Raw genomic sequence first — 20,482 nt, 5'->3', positions numbered from 1 at the left:
GTTCAGCTATATCGTTGTATTAATAGATACATTTATCCGTAGCTAATTTTGCATTTTCTCTTATTTTTTGTGAGATGTGGAAAGGCTTTCAGTTTCACAAAAGCCTAGAGGTTTATTCCTTATTCTCTGTAGTATTTATAGCTAACTCTTTCTGCAGGTAAAGTAACTCCATGTTAATAGGTGTAGAAAATTATGCTTACATATAACTGAAGATATTTGGCATTGCAGTGCCTGTGAGAACTCACCTGCCTTGTTGCTGTCTGCACTTGAGTTGAATTACCTGACCAGAGTCCTCTGCCCGCATTACCATGGGTTACACTGTTGGGTCTTTAGCACCAGATGAGATTTCCTCAGATGAAGGCATTAATGTGAAACAAAATTGAAAGCAAAGCAGTATCTTGCTTGCTTTCCCTTTCTGACAAAATCATCTTGTTTTTAGGTGTCACCATAATTCTCAAGGAATCATTTATTCTTAAAACTTGCAGTAAGTGTATTACATTGACAGGCTTTCATGTAGATAGGCACTTTCAGTGTATAGGACATAAATACTATAATTTCTGTTCTTGTAATAAATGGAGTTTTAAAATCCTGATTTATATTAGAGATTTCTGGGTATTAAACACCAGCTTTGTAGGTCATAAAGCATAGCTTACATATTGATACTCCAAGAAATAATTTTGATTTCATTTTATGAAGAAACTTTAGGGAATAGATTTTTTTTCCTCTAAGTGTTACAAAAGGCATATTCAGTTGTTACCATGCACATCTTTGAGTTTTAATGTGTTTGATAGCTGAATATTTTAATACAGGCACAGCACACATATAAACCTTCCTTGCTGTGAAGGCAGCCACTTTAGGTAGAACACTTCTGTGCCTCCCTCCTTAACAGTTCATTCCCTGCCTGTGCCTCTAGGAAGGCGTTACTTTGAACTTGATTTACACCTCTTGTTTATACTCTGCTTCTCTAAATAGGAATTGAAGTGCTGGTGTGAGCACTGAGGGAGAAATACTTGAATAACAATACACTCACAGGATGAAGGAAGGACTTAGTGTCCATGTTGTTGCTTGATACAGAAGGTTGAAGAGCGTAAAATGGAAAACTCATCAGGGAAATTGTTTCTTTACAATCTTGCAAATGCCTTTTTGACAAATAACAAGTATCTTAAAAGTGGTCTTTGGAACATGCAATACCTGAAGCAAGGTATCAGATTTTTATCATATTTCAGAATTCAGTTCTGTAATAATTTAACTTTGATTAATTAGTGTTCTTTATTTTTTCACTTCAAAAATCCTGACTGTACAGAAGAACAGTTAAGATTTCTAATCTAAAAGGGAAAAAAGAAGCTTTCATTACTGCTGTTATTTATGCACTGAAAAAACACCTGCATGCTCTTTGTGGAGTCATGTTTGTAACATGGAGGGAACTAAAAGTGCATTTGCCAGACTAAAGTTCTTAAAAACATTGATTTAAACAAACCCAAACAAATAAAAGACCAACCCACAAACAAAGTAGTATCTCAGGTATGCATAATTTTTTTTTTCAATTGGCACTTCAGCAAGAACCTAAAATACGCATGTGAACTTTTACTGGTGGATTGTTTGTTTCCCTGGAATGTTTTCCATAAACCTTTATGCTCTTTTGGAGAGTTTCTGTAACATTTTGTTTGTTTTACAGATTAACTTCCTTTGACTTCCATATATAACCCCTGTTGTACCTGTTTCCTTGAATAAATGAGAGGTGTACACCATGCATGAGTCCTTGCTTTGTTGTTGCTAACACTTACGTCAAATATTTTAAAGTGTGTGCTTCTGGCTTGGCTTTGGAAACACCCAGATTTAATGCTGGGGAGAACCAGCCAGGATGTTTGGTGTGGCAGCTCTTGCCCCTTGTTTTGGTTCATTGTCCTGCTAAGCTTTTGCTTTACCAAAGCATTTAAAACTTGTGCTTTGACTGTTAGCAGTGTTGCTTCAGTAGAAAGAAAATCTGGGTCATATCTAATGTGATCTAACTTATGGATAAATCTTTCCATGATACTGAAAGTTTGGAAAGTTTGCTTTAGCCAACTGTCCCAAGCTGCAGGTAGCACTGCAGGGTATGGGCTTGTTGTCTTGTGACCAGTTCATCAAATATGTATTCAAAGCCCTCATTTAGTTCTGAAATAGTCAAAGAGCTCTGAAAAATCAGAGCAAATGCAGAACATTCTGAGGAATGGACAGGCACTGGTGTAAAGGACATCAGACATTCTATGATAGGAATCTTAGGGCTGATCTTGGACTTCATGATGCACACTTGAAAATATTTTTTGTTAAATTTTATGTACATTTGAGAAATGTAGGTAAATTATTAATCTTCATTTCAAACAGCAGCAGCTACTGCAGTTAGTGCAATGATAGTATTATTGTTAGTTGCTCCTGGGTAGGTGATGAATTTTTCCCTTTTCCATTGCTTTCCATACCATATTCCAGGTTGCTTGTTTCCACTGCTTGAAGTGTTGTAAAGCCAAAAGCACAATCAAAACTAACAGCAGCAACCATCTTAGCTCCTTTCACTTCGAAATATTTTAAACATTTAAAAATGCTTTAAAAAATTATTCTGAAGTCTTAACTAAATGAGGCAGAAAGTACCAAACTAACTTTCGTTGTAGCTTTTTCAAGGTAAATACTGCCTACACAAAAAACTCATGTTTCAGATGTTTTTTCCTAAACTGTTTAAATGTTTTGATGCTTTTGTAAGAAGCTAGACAAAATTGAACCTGATAATTAATTAATTAAAACTCAGTATAAGTCAATATTAATTTGATGTGCTTTCAAAATGGAGATTTTGAGTTAAATGAGTTGCCTGAAATGTTTAAGCTCCAAGGAGCTTGTAATTTGGGGGAGTTTATACGTAATTAGAAGTGAGTACAAACATATTTGAACTTCTGTAGTTGTTACCTTAAAGGCTGTCCCTCAGATCAGTTTTGGGGCGTTGTTCCTACTCCCTTCACTGTGCATTGCTCATTGTTGTACTTGTGTTTTTAGAGCTGTAGTTTTCAGCCATTCTGATCAGTTTATCCTTGCATGTTCACTGTCCTGGTTGCAGCATGAAGCGTGCCAGTTCTCTGAATGTTCTTAACATGGGTGGCAAGGCTACTGAAGATCATTTTCAAGTAAGAAGCCCTACAATACTCTTATGAAATTAAATACTGTTAGTAGGGTTTGGGATAAAAAGAGTGTGATGAATAATAAACCAACAACTTCACAGTGATTGTAAGATCCTACTTCAGTAAGGTGTTTGAAGGCTGTGCTTAAGGCATCATTCTCTGACACTTTAATGATCATGATTAATTTTAAGAAAGGGTTGAAGTCCAGCCAGGAAGGAGCATTGGCTTTTATGATACCAAGCAGTCTCTGGCTTTAGACTTCCATTACAGTGGATATAAAGCTTATGGAATATTACATTCTTGTAAAAGCAACTTAAAAAACTGTTAAAGCCCAATATTTTCAGTATTTTTTTACTTCAGCCCCTTTATTTATGAGCCCTGTCACTGTAATTGCTGTATGTTTCTGAGGTGGCACAGGAGCAGTTTCAAAAGTTTGTCTGATCTGTGTTGCTTCTGCTAATATAAAACCTTACTTTGCTTAACTGTTCATGGTGTGCCCAAGTGCTACTCCTCATTGCCTGTTTTTACCTAACAAATCGCTGTTTAAAATTGTCAAATGAGTGAGCAATGTTCTTCTAAACACTGCTGTGTGTTTTACTAACACAGTAACTGCCACTAATTTTAGGAAGAAAAAATTGCTTCTCTACTAACAAAATGTAGGTGAGGATCTTCATCACCGTGTGTTCTGAAGTAGCACAAAAGCCCCAGCTGTGGCTCTTGTTCTCCCCAGTGGGGTAAAGGTGTTGTAACTGTATGATCCCTAACAAGTGTGCTGCAGAATTCTCTGTGGTTGGAGGTGTAAGCAAATTTTGCTCAGGCTGAGGTTCAGTCAAAACAAATCCAGGGTAAAGCACAATTCTCTGCAGCAAGTGTCCTGGGTGCCCCTGACTGGATGGATCCCTGGTGTGTGTTTAATTGCCGTGACTTCCAGAGGAGGGGCTTTTTGTTGGTGTGTACAATGCAATAGGAAAATCAGTTCTTTCTTCTTGTGAACCTTTGTAGTTCCTCCTCTATAGGCACCTTTGACAATTCCCATAAATGGGCTCTTGCATTTCTGGGAAGGCATGGGTTGGACTGTAAGGGTATGTGAACTTTACCATATTGCTAGTTAAAAATTGGAAAAAAAGGTGTTTATTTTACTCGGGAAAGCATCCCCCTATCCAGCATGAACAGTTCAGTTGTTTGTTATGTTTGTTCCTGTTTGTTAAAACTGGTACTTTTGTTTGTCTGCTGTAACTATCTGGACATTTGCTTAATTTCTTTGTTTGTTTTTTTTCCCCTTCACACAGGAACGAAATAATTGTCTGACAGACTCACGAGCTCTGAGTGTCAGTCATTCTGATCTGGCGCACTGAGATTTGGGACAGAAGCTAGCTAATATTCCTGTGTGAATAAAGAAGCACTGAGACCTTCAAAGCTTTGGTTCCTCATCCTTGTGTATAGGAACACCTAGTTTGTTGATGTTGGTTTTTTTCAATGGACTGCTGTTTTTACTTTTTAAATAGGGACAATTTTAAACACAGCATTAGTGTGTGTTTTCTTGTAAGGGAAAACTATAGATAGGTATTGCTCGTTGCACTGCTACCATTCATGCTACTTACATAAATTTCTTTAATAGATCTGACTATTACAGCAGCCAAAAAAAAAAAGAAAAGTAAAAATACAAACACATTCAAAGCATACCAAAATGCAACAGCATTGGAAAATGCAAGCAAAATTAAATGTGTGACAGTAAATGCATACAGTGCTGGAATGAGAGTGGATAAATTTATGTGCATTACTGTAGAAATTCCAGTTGAGCATTCTGTAGTGGTGGGGTTTGCTTGCACCACTGATTCTTGTAATGGGAGAAGCCTTGGCTAGCAGAACAGCACTTAGACATGACTGACCTAACCACTAGACTGAGCTATTGAATCTTACAGAAGTGATGGCTGGAGGTAAGTTACCTTTAGATAGAATAATAGCAACACTTGTGACCATACTTTTGATAATGTAAGTCTTAGGGCACAATAATCAATGGACATAGGATGGTTTGTGTACATCAGGAAAAATGGAAAAAAAACCCTTTAATTTGTGTGATTGAAGAATACTTATGTTTTGGACTGCAACTGTCCCAGAGCAGCTGCTGCTGCTGCTGCTCTCAGGGAAACATCGAGCCTCAGGTTGACTTTCTCGCTTGTCCACTGGAATTCACAGTCCCATTCTCTGTTTGCTGAAAGTGCCCAACGTTTCCTTATGCTGATCCCAAATCCTGCCTTTCTCCACACCAGCTGGTGACAGCAGAAGCAGGCACTGCACTCCAGGATGTCACACTGCGGAGTGGCTGCTCTGCAAGGACCACTCAGTGCTAAGGGCCCTCGTGGAAGCACTCGATGGCCGTAAGTGGCAAGTGACCACATATCTATGTTAAATCCACTTAGGTTAATATATATATGCTGTCTGTATACAAGACTGCTGCTGGAAGGAAGTGTGTATGTTTTAAGGACTTTATAGATGTTAGGATTTCCTTTTGCTTTTCTGTAAAGCTTGTAATTTTGTTCATCTTTTGTAAAAACTCCTATTTGTGTGAAGTTGGATGAGAAAGTAAAAAAGAACAAGCAGTGTGTGTATAAATGTATTTGTGGTCATAGTTGTGAGTTGGAAAATGTCAAACAAAATTAATTTTGGGAAAAGCTGGAAAATTCATTCAAGGTCAGCACCAACTGAAGGAGGTAAAATATAGGAACATACACAAGTTCTGGTATTTGACCAGGCTGTGAAAAGTCATTAGAATTAGTACTTAGTAGGAGTTTTTGACTGGGTTTGCACCTGGTTTTAAGTTGGTTACAGCAACTGATGCAGAAGTTGTCTGTGTAATGCACTTAACAATGTTTACCAGGAGGTACCCTCTGAGCATCTCTGCAAAGGAAGCTGTGGGTGGTGCACCTGCTTTAGAGACAGTGTAGGAATGGTGAGAGACAATGCTGCTAATAATTATGTAGAAGTTTTAGCACATAATGCAATTCATTAATGAACTCGAGCAGGAACAGGTTGTTGCTCGATTATCCTAACAGTAGATACTCATATAATGTCAACTCTTGAGTTTTAATGTTTTTATTAAGAGCTTTTTATATTAAAAAAAATGTAATATATATTTTTCCCCCCTAAAGCATGTTCTATGCCCTCATGGTGAACTGGGCTCTCTGCACAAAGGCAGACTGAGCTGGCTTTGCCAAAAGAACTGTGTCAGGCTGCCCAGCCAGGAGTGCCCATGTCCAGCCCCCACCCCACCTGGAGGCTGGCTTCCAAAAAAACCTCACAAAACTACTGGGACACAAAACTGTTTCAGTAATAAGGAATTACTTAATGTGATCCCCACATTCATCCTTCAACTCCGAAGCAAAATGATTTTTTTGCAACCTCTCAAACCCCCAACCCTGTGTAAATAAGCAGTAAATTATGTAACCATGCGAAATGACAACATACAGTAAGTTTCAAAAGTGCAAGACTCTGGTATGTTGATGGGGATAGTGAGAGAACTTTCATGCTCAAGACCTTGCTGGTGTTGGCATTACTAATACTGTGCTTTTAAATGTTTTAATTCTTTTATGTATTATTTTAAAGTGTGATGGAAGGTTAAGTTGTTGAGCTAATGCATATTAAACAGCTTTATTTAAAAGGTTCATTTTTTTTCTGAGAAGAAACAAATTTCAAGATTTCTTTAATCCATAAATCTCTGAGAATAGTAGCCAAGTCCTTACTGTTAGGAGCCAGTGAGCTGTTAGCAGTTTGAGAACTTTTAAAAAACAAAACCCAAATTAAAGTCAACATCTGCTGTGCTTGAATCATGGAAGAGTTACTGTCAGGACATGGTTTGTGTACATTTTTATTTTAGATGGATTTCTCACTTCACTTTTACACAAGATTCTCTTTCTGGATTTCCTTTTGTAGGTTCCAGTTATAGCTAAGAGTTTGCATGAAGAATATATCCAGAATATCCAATTGTATTATTCTGGGATGTCTTTAGCACTAAACTAAATCAACAGCTCTGATGAAACAGAAAACTGGGAAAGACCTTCAAAATTGACAGACAGCTTGTTAGGACAGCTGCAACCTTGGTAGTGCAGTTGTGTTTTTAATCTGGCATTTTTGTCCTTGACTAAAATTTTAAGGGTGAACTTGAATAAAAACGTAACAAGGACTCCATGTGAGGTCTTAGACTCTCCTGCAAACAGTGGTGAGTCTGGGTGTACAGCAGGATGTGGGATGAATTGTACATGGAATTGTTACTGATAGAAAGGTGCCTGTTGCCCTTCTGTCTCTGGCTGTGTGCTATATTGGCAATATTTGGTCTTGAGTTTAAGTCTTACTGAATAGTCTCATAAAATGTAATTGTTCCATGATTTGCTCCTCTTCTGGAGGAATTACTGACCTGTGGTGTGCCTGCACTTAGACAATGCAAAAAGTCAGTTGTCTACAGTTTGTTCTTTTCCTTACAGTAAACCTTCATCCCCCAAGCACTCCTGAATTGTAGTAAATTAAAATGGTTTTGAGCTTGAGAAGTATTTGTACTTAAATTGTATCATTTGAATCCAGAGACTTTGAAAATTATGGGTTCTATTGTAAATATGTAGTAGAAGGCGTGTGCAGTGCTGCGTTGACAGTGTGTTTACAGTAGTTGATGAGTTTAAGTTTGGTTTTTGTTATGTAGGTCATGCATTGTGTCTGAAGGTTGCTAAGAGAGTGGCATTTTTGAACATGTTAGTCTGTACTGAGAGAATAAATGTTAACAGATGTGATGCTGAGAAGTTTAGTTTCATTGTCATCGATGTACAGAAGTACATGGGGTGTGTGTGTAAATACTTAGAATCCATGAATATCTCATATATCTACATTGGATTATTTTTTCCCCTAAAACCATTCACAGTTGTGCCAGTACACTGAATAGTTAAGGTCAGTTGTTAAAAAACCTGAAACAACTATGCAAGAAGCCAGACAGAGTGTGAGGGGTCTGTTAGAGGTCCAAAGGCCCAAGTTGGGAGGGCGCTTGTGCTCACCGTAAAGTTGCAACACTTCCTTGGTTATATCTGCTTGTAAATGGGAAATACTTAGGAAACCATAGTTTCTCAAGTGTATTTAACATTTCTTTTCAAAGTGTAGAGGAATATTTAAGTAGTCTTGCAGGATAAAGACTTAATACATTCTAGATTGTAAATCTTTGTAAAAACTACTTCAGTTTTTTTTCTTGTATAGAATATAAATCTCAGTTGTGAAACCCAAAGATGAATAAAGCTCTATAAAGGGAAGGTTCTTAAATTGCATTTATTAAAACTTGAGCACATTTCAACACTCCTGACACAAGGCACAGGTGCTGTGTAGGGTTTCTGTGAGAGTTTGCAGCCCCAAAGCTGCACTCGGGTCAGGTGGACATCCTGGGCTGTGCCTGGGGGTGGGACTGAGGGACAGGGCAGGAACTGGAGTGACTGAGTGTTGGCTGTGAGCCTCAGAGGGGCTTAGCTGGATTTGAGATTTCAGGGTCTGTGTGTGCTCCGGAGCCAGGAGACCTGTAATGTACTCTGACTCAGCTGGAGAGAAATAACAACAAACCAACAGGGTAATGACAGAACACTTGAGCAGGTAAAATGTTACTTTCTTTGTTGGTAAAAGGGATTTTTATCAGGTAAACTGGAACTTGGATTACAGACCGATCTGTGACTTTTAACACTTTGGGGCCATTCCTGCAAGCAGTCACGTTGTAAAAAAGAGTGATCAAAATATTACAGACAAGCTTCAGAGGTTTCACACTGTTCTGGACATGGCTCACATCAAGGCAAACTCCTGGATTTGATGAGGCTCTTCTGTAAAGGAATATCCAGGTAGGGTTTGATGACTCCCACTAACCAGCTTAATCTCTCTGTGGCTGCTTTTCCCAGTCAGCACAATAGGATGAACATTATCTTGGCTGCAGTTCCAGCCCAGATAAACAGGGCAGGAATAGAAGAGAACTTTGTTACCTGTGCTGCTTTAGTTGATCTTGATTTAAGTTGTTAGGGTGGAGGCACAAAAGTCTCCTTTGAAGAAGGAGGTGGCCGTGCCTCGGAGCTGTGGCCTTCTCACCTTTTCTTTGAGTACACAAAGGCTTCTAAGCTTCATGGTTGGATTTTATTAAAAAAACGCTGTGCAGCCATTTCCAAATACAGAGAATAAACACATCTTAGAAAAATGATTTAGACACAACTTGTGCTGTTTGCACAAGGGCCCCCGAGACATCTGAAGGGGTTGCAGAAGGCACTGAAAGCAACTCATCCTTTCTGCTTGCTTAGAGTCTCCTTCCTTCAGCTTCAAGCTGTGCCTGTTCTCCTCTGGAACTTCCCGAGGCATCACACATGGTCTCTTTTTTCTTGAGTCACACTCAGTTGTCCCTTGAGAAACCTTCTGCCATAATTCCAGCTGAGGCAATTGACAGCCAGACAAAAGTCTCCCTTTCAGCTACCCCAGCTGCATGCTTCCACATGAAAAGATGGATGGAAGTCCTGAAGGAGTGTGACTGGAGAAAGGCAGAGCAGGCAGCTGTTTCACAAACACAGGGTTCCTTGGCCAGAAGACAGACCTGAGCAATGTCACTCCACAAAAACACGTGGAGTTCTTGTCTGGGCCAGCAGCAGCAGGGGAAATGTGAGAGCTTGATGAGTGTGTGATACAAGTGAGCATCACTCACTGATGGGAGCAGGCACCCACAGAACAGAGGCCTTTGGACAGTGTAACTTCACCTGGCTTGCTTTCACAAGGAACAGAGCAATGGAAAAATTCAGCCATAGGTAGAGTGGATGTCATGGCAGCAGTCAGAGGGCAGCAGAAAAATGTGACAAAGTCAGGAAGAAAACACGTTAAGCCCCATCTGAACAACAAAAATCACCTGAGAAGAGCATCCGAATGGATGAAAAGAGCTGAAGGTGCCCTTCAGGATCACAGCTGAGCTGAGAGCCCAGCAGCAGGGACACAGGACATGAGAGGCAGCAATCCAGAAGCCCATGAAGAATGCTGATCCAGCAAAATACGCAGAGCAGGGCAGAGCATCAGGAAGAATGCAGAGACCTGGCCCTGAGGCTACACAGCTTCAGCAATGGGCAAAGAGAGCAAGGGGATGGGGGATGTGGTTTCCTGTCCTTCAAATGAAAGAGGCTAAATAAAAAGAGGCTTTTGCTATGAAGGGAAGGGACTGGAAAGCAGGAGAAGAGTGGCAATGAACCGTTAGAAATAAATTTTGAGTGCTTTGAAGCCAGATATACTCATCTAGTACAAAGGCAGTGCAATTTTAATTCTTACATTAAAATGTTAAAATCAAATACCTTTATGGGATTATTTCCTTTAAAATCTTAATAACAAATGGTTTTAAAATAGGACAGCTGCTTTGTGACAAAGAATGGCTATCCTTAATTGGCAGCATGAGACCCAGAACCACCAGTAGGCAACATAAACTAGCTGAATTTCAAATCCTGTTGGCTCTGGAAACAGAGAGGATACAAAACTACAGTAAATGCTGTTTCTAGATGAGCATGCTATTAAAATTAGACATCACGTCTCCTCCATCATGGGGATTGCAACATCTCACTCCACTGTGCAGCCTCTACCTGTCCACAGCTTTCCTTCTCCTTCAAAACCTTCAGGATACTCATCTCACAAGCTGAATATCCAAGTGTAAAAAGATCATCTTTCACAATGCAGACAAGGCTAAACATACCCATTCCAGTGTTCATATACTTCACCATCAATTTCTCTCCTCTGGGAAGAATTGCATTTCACCGGTAATTCCTCCTGAAGCAAAGTTCTGGTGCATTTTTGGAGCAAGACACTTCACTGTGTAAAAGAGTTATTTTATTCCTTTTACACCTTCCAGCTGTACTGTATAGTAGCAAAAAGATGGAGGGAGATGAGGAGCAAAAATGACACTTAAAGTCCTCATGGTTCCAGCGCAGTGTGGTGCCGCTCCAGGTGAGTGTCCGGGCTGCGAGACCCGGCTGACCATCAGTCTCATCAGCAGCTGGTTGGACCAGGTTATCCCAAGTGCTGGAGTCACTCTGCTACCCTCTACCCTATAAAGGAAGTATTACACATTTCTGCATGCATGGATTTCATATGAAATACCTTCTGTTGTAACAAAACTGCTCTAGGATGCTCTACATGTTTCTCTAAAATATATTGAATGCTATAGGTCTTTGAAGACACAGGTGACAGGATTTACTCACAAAACTTAGGTTCTCCCTGTGGCAAGGAAACAGCTGGAGAAATGCTTCTATACAGAACAGCTGTCATTTTTTCAACTGCAGCCAGGGGGAATACCTATCTCCCTCTGCATAGGCCTCTCTTGCAACAGGAAAACCACAAGAGAAAAATGGTTGAACTTTTAATATCTGAAGTGTGTAACTGTTAGCCTTGGATTCCATTTGCAGGTATATTTAGAAATGCTGGGTAAACAGAACACTCTGTATGTATGACTTTCAAGCCAATGTTTAAAACATTTTTTTTGTTCAGGAAAAAGTGCAATTTCTCCAGTAAAAGAACTACAAGATAACCAGGCAAAAAATAATAATTGAACCTTACTCTTGTTCTATGTCAGTTTCAGAATCTGAAGGATGCAGTGAACTTCTCACAAACACCCATTTATGTAGCACCTAGCTTATGCACTAAATCAAGGTTATAGTTGGGATTCAAACAACAAATACGTACATTTGAATCCTGTTAATAGCTTGGTGTCAAAAGTTACTATTTTTGTTTTTTTCTTAGCTCACTAACAAAGCCAACTGCTAGTGTTTGGTTGCTATATTTTTTAAGCGGACTGAATGTGCACTCAGTTATATGAGAAACAAGACAAGATGCAAAAATACTCTCATGTAAGCAGGTACTCAAGCCATTAACTCCAGGAATTTTTTCCTGCTAATTTGTGATTAGGGATTACGATGTAAGTGACTATGACGTTTCTTTCCCTTTACAACATGAGTTAGTGCTGATCTCCAGGAAATCCAGCATTGCTGGGTAAATGCCCCAGTGCTCCTTACATGACCTCATAGCTTACCCTGGGGTGACAGAGAACGGAGTGGTTCAGTGCTGCTGTGTTTGACACTGTCACTGTGTGTGGATGACTCACCTGCAGCTGCACTGAGCAGCTTCCGACTCGCTCACTGCATCCGTCACCTGAAGCACAAAAACAAGGTTTGCAGCTGACCTGGGCTTCTGGGTTTGTATTTAGCAAGCAGGAGGGCAAGGAAGGGAATCAAGGCAAGAAAATCCAAGTTATCAGAGCATATATTAAGCCAAGTTAGAAAACACTTTCTAACTATTCTTTCAAGGCAAACTAAAACAGATTCGGGAACAACAAGCTGAGTGTCCAGTGTCAGAACTACTTAGCAAGCTACATCTTAGATTAAACTAGTTCTAGATGTTTTATTTGTTAAAAAAACCTCCAAACTATAAACAAAACTGTTTATACACTCACAAAACTGTTCCAGTGCTGTAGCTGGAGGTTAAAAGTACAGAAGTGCAGATGTCCCAAAAGTGCCTTGTTCTCATGATTTCACTGCCTTTGAAGTTTCTCAGTGGCCTGCCTGCACATTGACTTACTCCTTCCACATTTGGAGTGTGAATACTTCACCTCTGGCATTCAGATGCTCCTTCAGTTTGTGAGTGGACTAAGAGCAGTGTCTTGCCTTGTTTTCTCAAAAGAATACACTTTGTGACCAGTATCACTGTGGCCTTGTTTGGTCCAGCTCCAGTCAGTGCATGCACTTTAGTGCCTCAGTAATCTCAGCAGTTACACAAAAAGGCCAAGTTCCACAGAGATTCAGCAAAGTCCCTGGTGCTTCACTGTCTCCTGGAATATAACTGTGCCTGCAGAACGCTCAGAGCAGTCCTGCTGATAATGGCATTTGATGCCAGTGATAAGAAAGAACTCTGTTATTTTGCTTTGATGCTCTGTGCAGTTGTTATACATACCTATTTATGTCAGCTTTAGTGGACACTTTTTGAGAGCATTGACAGAGTATAAAAGCTTAAATAATAAACTTTGAGTAGTTAACATTTACTAAAGTACATCAGTTTAAGGAAGCTTCAGTTTCCATCAGCCATTAATAGTCAGCTGACAGGGGCAAATACACCACCACGAAATCTGCATTTACACAGATTGCTCCATCACCCTCCAGCCATTTATTAAGCATTCCCTGTAGAACAAGAAGCCCTGTGATGTCATACCTGGTTAATGCACATGATGGGAGTCCTGTACCTGGTGCTCAGGCTGTGGAGCTGTGCCCCAAAGGTCTGCAAGTAGCGAGCCTTCAGAGCAGACTGGGCGGCGCCGAACTCGCAGCGGAACAGGGCGGCCATGGAGTCGATGACCACGAGGCGCACCATGCCCCGGGCCAGCAGCAGGGACAGCCTCCTCGAGATGCACTGCTGGAAGGTGTCCTGCCACACACACAGTGACAGTGACAAAGGGCACTCACCACTGCAGCACCAGCTCAAGGAGTTTTGAACTGTGAAGGCAGCTGGTGGATCTCCAAGTCTCACCAATAACCACATCTGGTGGTTTTACTGAGGAGAAACTGCAGCTTGCATTTACCTGCAGCTCTGATACTGATACTTTAAAATCTCAAGGGTGTAGTACTACACTCCTAAACTGTTCCTGTTTTCAGAGTAATATAATGTTAAGGGGTTGAAATGGACCTTAAAAATCATCCAGTCCCAACACCCCTGCCATGGGCAGGGACACCTCCAACCAGACCAGGTTGCCCAGAGCCACATCCAGCCTGGCCTTAAACACTGCCAGGGATGGGGCAGCCACAGCTTCTCTGAGCAACCTGTGCCAGTGTCTCAGCACCCTCAGCACCACAGTAAAGAATTTCTTCCTAATATCTAAATTTTCCCTCTTTCAATTTGTACCCTTTTCCTGTCTACATTTCCTCTCCAGCTTCCCTGCAGCCCCTTCAGACACTGGAAGGTTCCTATGAAGTCCCCACACAACCTTTTCTTTTCCAGGCTGAACACTGGGGAGGAGTGGTTCTCACTGAAACACTCAGTACACAAGACTGTCATTAAATGTTCCAAACCAGTTACAGACTGTGCTGCTCTCCCACATATGACCCCTTAACAGTAAAATACTGCCTCAAATCCATATTGACCAACACTCTTAGAAACATTCTTTGTGCTACTACTTACCAGGTCTGCTGCCTGCTCAACAAAAATACTGTTTCCAAATCTGATCTTCTGTATGACTTCAGCTGGAACATCTGCACGCAGCTTTTGCTGCTGATCTATGAGCTGCTGCAAACGTTTGCTTGGGAACACATCTTCTGTACAAATGTAGACAGCTCCTGCAGCCAAGGAAACACCTGTGGTTACAGTAGGGCTCTGACAGAGATTTCTTAACAGCACACAAATGATATCAGACACTCTGCATTTAAAAGCTACACATACAGACCTGGAAATTCATGTTTGTTTGGTTGTTTTGCAACCGTGTTGAATTCAGTGATGAACAAAAACCACACTCCTGTGACTTCCCTGCAGTTGCCTGGTCGTTTTTCAGCACCAGCTGGGACAACTGGATTTTGTTCTCTCCACTGGGTGACACTCACTGTGCACAGCTGTGGAGCACCTGATCAGCTGTCCTTGGGGATCAGAGGTATCACAGTTTATCCAACAGAGTGACACTGCACTCTGCCTGGTCCAGTCAGAAATCCAAAACACAGCACTATGAATTTCATGCTAAAAAACCTGTGCTAACTTGTGTTGAGACAACAGTTCCTAAGTAAACATTTGGCCTTCTCAGCTGACATTCTTATTTAAGCTGACTGCCTTTTGCACCATGTTGCTTTAATGCTGAAAGACAGGGATTTCTCTACCATGAATTCTGGGCTCACAGAGGAATCATCTGTTTTCTGAAAACCAGACCTGCCTTAAGCAGGATGTCACTTGTCCTCTCCTTGGTTTACTTAAAGAGGATGGAATGTCCATTTCTTCAGATTTCATAGTCACTGGGGTTCTTCCAGATGCAGATTTGCATTTCTAGACAGATTGATGCTCTATTGATTAAATAACTGTATTCTGATCCAGAATTATTGCAACAACAGTCGCCTGAAAACAGTCACAGGTCCAACAAAACCCAAACAGAAATCAGTAATTTCATCAAATTCGTTATTCAGGCAAATAAATATGTTATGCTGGTTGTTGACAAAAAATATCACCAAAAAATCAAGCAAACAGGAATAAAAACAACTAAAACTCCTCAACCTCAAAAAGAACCAATTTTGATTCCTATGATCATAATCTGTCATGCACCAAACCAGTTTGTTACCAAGAGTCAGTAGCAAACATCATTTTCTAACTCAGAGTTCTAACATGGATATTAATTTGTCCCATTATATTCATGTATTACTTATGAATATGGGCATATAAAATAAATTCAGCCAACACAAAATTGAACACAACTGACATTCCTAGAACAGCAGAAAGATATCCTGGAGGCAAAGGAGGCCTTTGTTTACTTTCAGGATTTCTTTGCTGCCAACCTCCTTGCACTGAGAATTACAAGCAAGACTAGCACTAAATTTCATGAAGTAACTGTTTAAAGAAATGTATTTCAACATCACCACTTATGAGAAGGGAAGTTTCTAAGCAGTAAAAAAATACAATGCACCGTAATTTTAAATCAGTAGCAAGATCTTCCAGTGGTAGTGCAGAGTTCTGTGAGAGTTTCTCAGCATTGCTGTTCTCCTCAAGTTTCCTAGAGGATAAAACTCCTCACATTTAACCTTAGCTGTAATTGCTGTATTTCTCACAGGAGACTCAACATGAGAGTGCCAATAGGGTGTTGGGCACCTTCTGTACCTCTGTTCCTTGATTTCAACACAAACAGGGAGAATGCTGGAGCATGGATAAAAATGTATTTGCATTCAAACTACAAGCAGCAGTTAGCAGCAGCACACAAAGGAGCAGAACAGAATATAATTGCTTCTGCTCTGATTAATGACATCACGTAATGTAAGCCACAGGCTACTCACAGCCCTTTAAGCAAGATCCTAATTTGTACAGTCCGTGATTTTTCCACATGGGTGGACATAGTTCAAGAAATTAGTAAGTTTCCCCACAAGGAGCCACTGAGCTGCCAGACAAAGCCAGTGCTGTGTGGAAGGGACAGCAAGGTCACAGGCAAAACACACCTAAGGCAGACTACTAGAACTCTCAGAAGTGACACAGATTTCTTCCTTTTCTACAGCAGCACAGAACATTAAAAAAAAATAAATTAGGAGTTAGATTAATGTGATAGAAGGGTAAAAAATCAAATCAAAGAATAAACCTGTATACTTTGGTAAACCCAGGAAAATCACAGGTACAAAACAATGTTACCTTTCTTCAATTACATTTCCATCGATTTTACTCTGTAAATCAATACAATTATTGTTATCAAGACCAACAGTCTTTGAAATTTGAAATTCTCAGCTAGGGAATATGTACCATATACCCAGATGTTTGCAGAGAGTTATCTGCTGAGCTGTTCTGCTGAGGTGGTTACCTGAGGGGTCCATGAGCTCTCATGACAGCAACACTTTTCTTACACTGTTTGAGAGTGTATTTAGTTTAACCCAGAGTGGCAGGCAGGCAAGCAACAGCCAACAGTAATTCTGAATTAAGTTATTTTGTGCTGCAGGGCGTGCACAGCAAGCTTTTCTCTCTGAAAAGAGACATTATGAACATGTGCACCCGCTTTAATGAGGTTCCTAAAGACAGGATATTCCCCCAAATGGGAAATGAATCCATGTTTACAGTTCAGCACTTACCAGACTCTAATCCACCATACTTGTAAGGATACTGTACACACAGGCATAGCTGTAAACTAATCTGAGTCTTCCCAGCAGAACTTTCCCCAGCAAGCTCTGTGATTCCCACTAAAGGAATGCCACCTTTCAACAGGTTGTCTAGCACTGAACATCCCAGGCTCAGCTTCTGGTGCTGGGAGGTGAAATGATCTTTATCTTGGTAGAGCTGAAGTGCTGCAGGGTTTGGGAGTGTTTTTTAATGATTCAAAAGAAAAAAAAAAAAAAGGAAAAGGTATTTTAATTTATTATTTTTCCAACACACAATTATACAAAATAGATGCTGTATACAAGGTTTATACCTACAAGGGGATGCTTTCTTTGCTGATGGAGAATTTCCCTAATTCAGCCTGGTCTTCCCCATCTCTCTCTCCCCATCAGACCTACTGCTGAATGCTTGTACAAAGACTGATAATTTACACTGAGTTCCTTCCTTCTCTGAAACTCTTTTTTTCCTATCTTTGCCTCTAAGATGTCCCTGAGGAAAGTTACACTCTGAGAGAATTTTGACAGCAAAGGTTCAAGCACAGCAATTATGGAAATAGAAAGCTATAGCAGAGTATAAAACAGCACAGCAGGCATCTGGTCAAAGCTTGAAGACACATGCAATCACAAGAAAATAGATTTTAAGTACAGAGTTGTCATTAAGAATTTGTACAGGAGGAGCTATTAGGTCCTGCTTGTTTTGGACTGAGGTGTTTATCACAAATCAGTTTATGAAACTTTTAATATATGATATAAATTTTTCAACTAGTCTTAGTCCAAAAGGAGAATAGTGAGAGAGGGGGAGAAAGTGTGAAAGAAAAAGGAAATATTTTGTTCCTGTATTTAAGTGTTTCAGACTGGAGAAACATTTTGTCCTGTTTCAAGCAGACTCCATCCAGAAAAATGACACCCATTCACTTCCATTTACCCCAGAGGATCTGTCCTTAGGACAGTTAAGTAATTCACTACAGCATAATTAAAACACTTCCATTCTCATTTTAAACCCACATTTCTGTGTCACTGAGGGGCCAGAACCATATTTTCTCCCACTGACAGCTATTTTGAGTTTTAGCTAGAAGACTTTATGCCCTGACTGCCTTACCTGTGAGCATGCTGCTCCTCCTCAGCGTGTGAGAGACTGTTTTCAGCAGGCACTGGATGTCTGCACTGGAGAGCTTCATCAATCTCTGCAAGTCTGCTCCAGAGAGGTTTAAAACCTCTTTTACTGATTTTATGTCAGCTGAAATAAGAGGAGGTTTTTTAAAATACTTTTGGCTGTCTTACACAGTAAAGTTTTCCCAATTTCTAATTCTCATTTACTTGAGGTTTATTTATGCTGCATTTTTACGTGGTGGGCAGGCAGCACTCACTTTGAATGCACCAACACAAGCTATAAAATTGTTTGGAAAATTATTACTGAAGCATGGGCAAAACCCAACACTTCTACTTACTTAAAAAAAACTCCTTTATGAAATACTTAATTACAGTTCTAAAATGTTAGTGTCCATCTGCCTGCTTATACCAACACACACACAATTATGTCACAGATCTGTGGTGACAGATCTGTTAATGAGACTCTGGCAAATTAATTACCTTTTTTCAGGGCAGCAATTGTTTTAGGGTTCAAGTCAAACTGGTCCCAGTCCATCTCCTGACACAGCACAGCAATGAGCAGCACATCCCGTAATTACCTGTGACTGAAGTGGCTTTTATCACAGACACAAGCAAGAAAAAATAGGCATAAATTAGTGTCAAAAAAGTTTCCAGAATTTTTTTTAAATTTTATTTTTAACAATATATTTATCAGTTATCTTAGAGAAGTAACAATTATTCTGGTATATTACTATTATTATTACTATTACTATTATGATTAGTGGTGATGGTGGTGGTAGTAGTATATTATTTTATTATGGGAAGAGTGTGGCCAGCAGGCTGAGGGAGGTGATCCTTCCCCTCTACTCAGCTCTAGTGAGGCCACATCTGGAGTGCTGTGCTTCAGTTCTGGGCTCCCCAGGACAAGAAGGACCAGGAGCTACTGGAAAGGGCCCAGCAGAGGCCACAAAGGTGATGAGAGGTCTGGAGATCCTCTCTGATGAGGAGAGTCTGGAGAAGACAGAGAGGGGATCTCATCAATGCTTATCAAGATCTCAAAGGCAGATGTCAAGAGGATGGTGCCAAACTCTCTCCAGTTTCACCTCAAGATGAAGAACTCTTCTACAGAGGGTGGCAGAGCACTGGAACAGCTCCCCAGGGAGGACATGGAATTTCCTTCCCTGGAGACATTCCAAACCCACCTGGACTCATTCCTGTGTCACTTGCTTTAGGAGACCCTGCCTGGGCAGGGGGTTGGGCTGGATGATCTCCAGAGCTCCCTTCCAACCCTGACTATTCAATAATCCAACCCTTTGGCAGAAGTCCTCCCTGATGGCTGTTGGCATACATCTATTAAAGAGTTCAACCAATAATCCTGCAGTTGAGAACTACTGGTAGTTTTAACTGTAGTTCTGCACAAGTGCTTTTGCTCTGGACTGCAGCTCACAATCCAGGTGGATGGTCACGGATTTCCACCCTGCCGGTCTTCACACGAGGTTTTGATTTTCAAATAGAAAAGAGTCTCACACACAAGCAATTTGGGATGACCCAGGATTATTCACGCATTGCACAGTCAAATTTATTAGCTGAAAGCAAGTTTAATACTAAATCGTTAAATTCTGTTTGTTTCTTACAGTGGCATTAAACAACTCAGTAAATACTTTGGTCCAAAACACAGCAGTTTAGCGCAATGGCTGCCTAGAAGATTACAGTGAAGTTCTTAGCATTATTCGCATAAACTTAATGAAGGATTGCATCAGACACCCAGGAGTTATATGAGAATACATGACTTTATGAACAATTCCTTTTTCAGCATGGGGGGGGGGACAGCTTGTGATGGGTGCTACTAACAGAAAAAAATCCCACTTAAAACAACATTCTGAGAAGGTTTAGAAGCTTTACTAAAGCCTTACTTTTACTTCAGAAACTTACTGAAATCAATCATGATTACGACGACCCTGGACCGAAGGGCTCCAAACCATTGCGCACTCTCCGTTCACAGGAAGCCGCTCTACAGATGAGGCAGAGGGGAGGGCGAAACCCCGAGAGCGGGTCACGGTGCAGCCAGGAGTGTCCTACGGACCCGGCACCGGTCGGGGGGAGCGAGGGGCGGACAGCCGGACACACGGACGGACACACGGACGGACACGATGACGGCCGGAGCCCGGAGCGCGGCGCCGCCACACGGCCCTCACTCCGTCATGAATACCCCGCCGCCTGCGCAGCCAATCAGCGAGCAGCCTGCCCGCGGCAGGCCAATCAAAGCTCCCCTCAGCGACGGCCCCGGCCGAACAGCCAATGGCAGGGCGGCGCTCCCCGCGCGGGTGGGGCGCCGCTCGTTCCCCTCCCGCTGGGCCGGCCGGGAGCGGCGGGGCGGAGCGGGGTCAGAGCAGCGGGCGGGCCTTGCCGCAGCGGCCGTGG

At 41.1% G+C, this 20,482-nt stretch overlaps 2 protein-coding genes across 8 annotated transcripts in view; one reads left to right on the top strand and one right to left on the bottom strand.

Annotated features, from left to right (window-relative positions):
* The window catches only part of KLC1 (kinesin light chain 1), a 46,762-nt gene extending 38,832 nt beyond the window's left edge, over positions 1-7,930 (top strand). For 3 of the 6 annotated variants that reach the window (XM_066321711.1, XM_066321712.1, XM_066321710.1), the window contains exons 15-16: positions 3,083-3,149; positions 4,433-7,930. In XM_066321711.1, coding sequence (XP_066177808.1) covers positions 3,083-3,149; positions 4,433-4,498 — 133 coding nt within the window. In that variant the 3' untranslated portion in view covers positions 4,499-7,930. The remainder of the gene's footprint in view (positions 1-3,082; positions 3,150-4,432) is intronic. The other 3 variants (XM_066321715.1, XM_066321714.1, XM_066321713.1) reach the window with 1 other exon arrangement.
* Positions 7,931-8,760: 830 nt separating this feature from the next.
* Positions 8,761-20,212, bottom strand: XRCC3 (X-ray repair cross complementing 3). Of its 2 annotated transcripts, none has more exons than XM_066321723.1 (8): positions 19,994-20,212; positions 18,563-18,675; positions 18,072-18,209; positions 16,949-17,161; positions 14,331-14,485; positions 13,368-13,580; positions 12,268-12,314; positions 8,761-11,215 (listed from the first exon to the last, which is right to left on the bottom strand). In XM_066321723.1, the coding sequence occupies exons 2-8, from the start codon at positions 18,615-18,617 to the stop codon at positions 10,993-10,995; spliced, it is 1,044 nt and encodes a 347-aa protein (XP_066177820.1). In that variant the 5' UTR covers positions 18,618-18,675; positions 19,994-20,212; the 3' UTR covers positions 8,761-10,992. The 2 variants fall into 2 exon arrangements, with proteins under 2 accessions (XP_066177820.1, XP_066177821.1); XM_066321724.1 differs by having other exon boundaries at positions 18,563-18,660.
* Positions 20,213-20,482: the final 270 nt, after the last annotated feature.

Source organism: Sylvia atricapilla, chromosome 6, assembly GCF_009819655.1.
Source record: "Sylvia atricapilla isolate bSylAtr1 chromosome 6, bSylAtr1.pri, whole genome shotgun sequence".
In the NCBI taxonomy this organism is placed as follows: domain Eukaryota; kingdom Metazoa; phylum Chordata; class Aves; order Passeriformes; family Sylviidae; genus Sylvia; species Sylvia atricapilla.
This window is presented reverse-complemented; position numbering and strand designations above follow the sequence as displayed.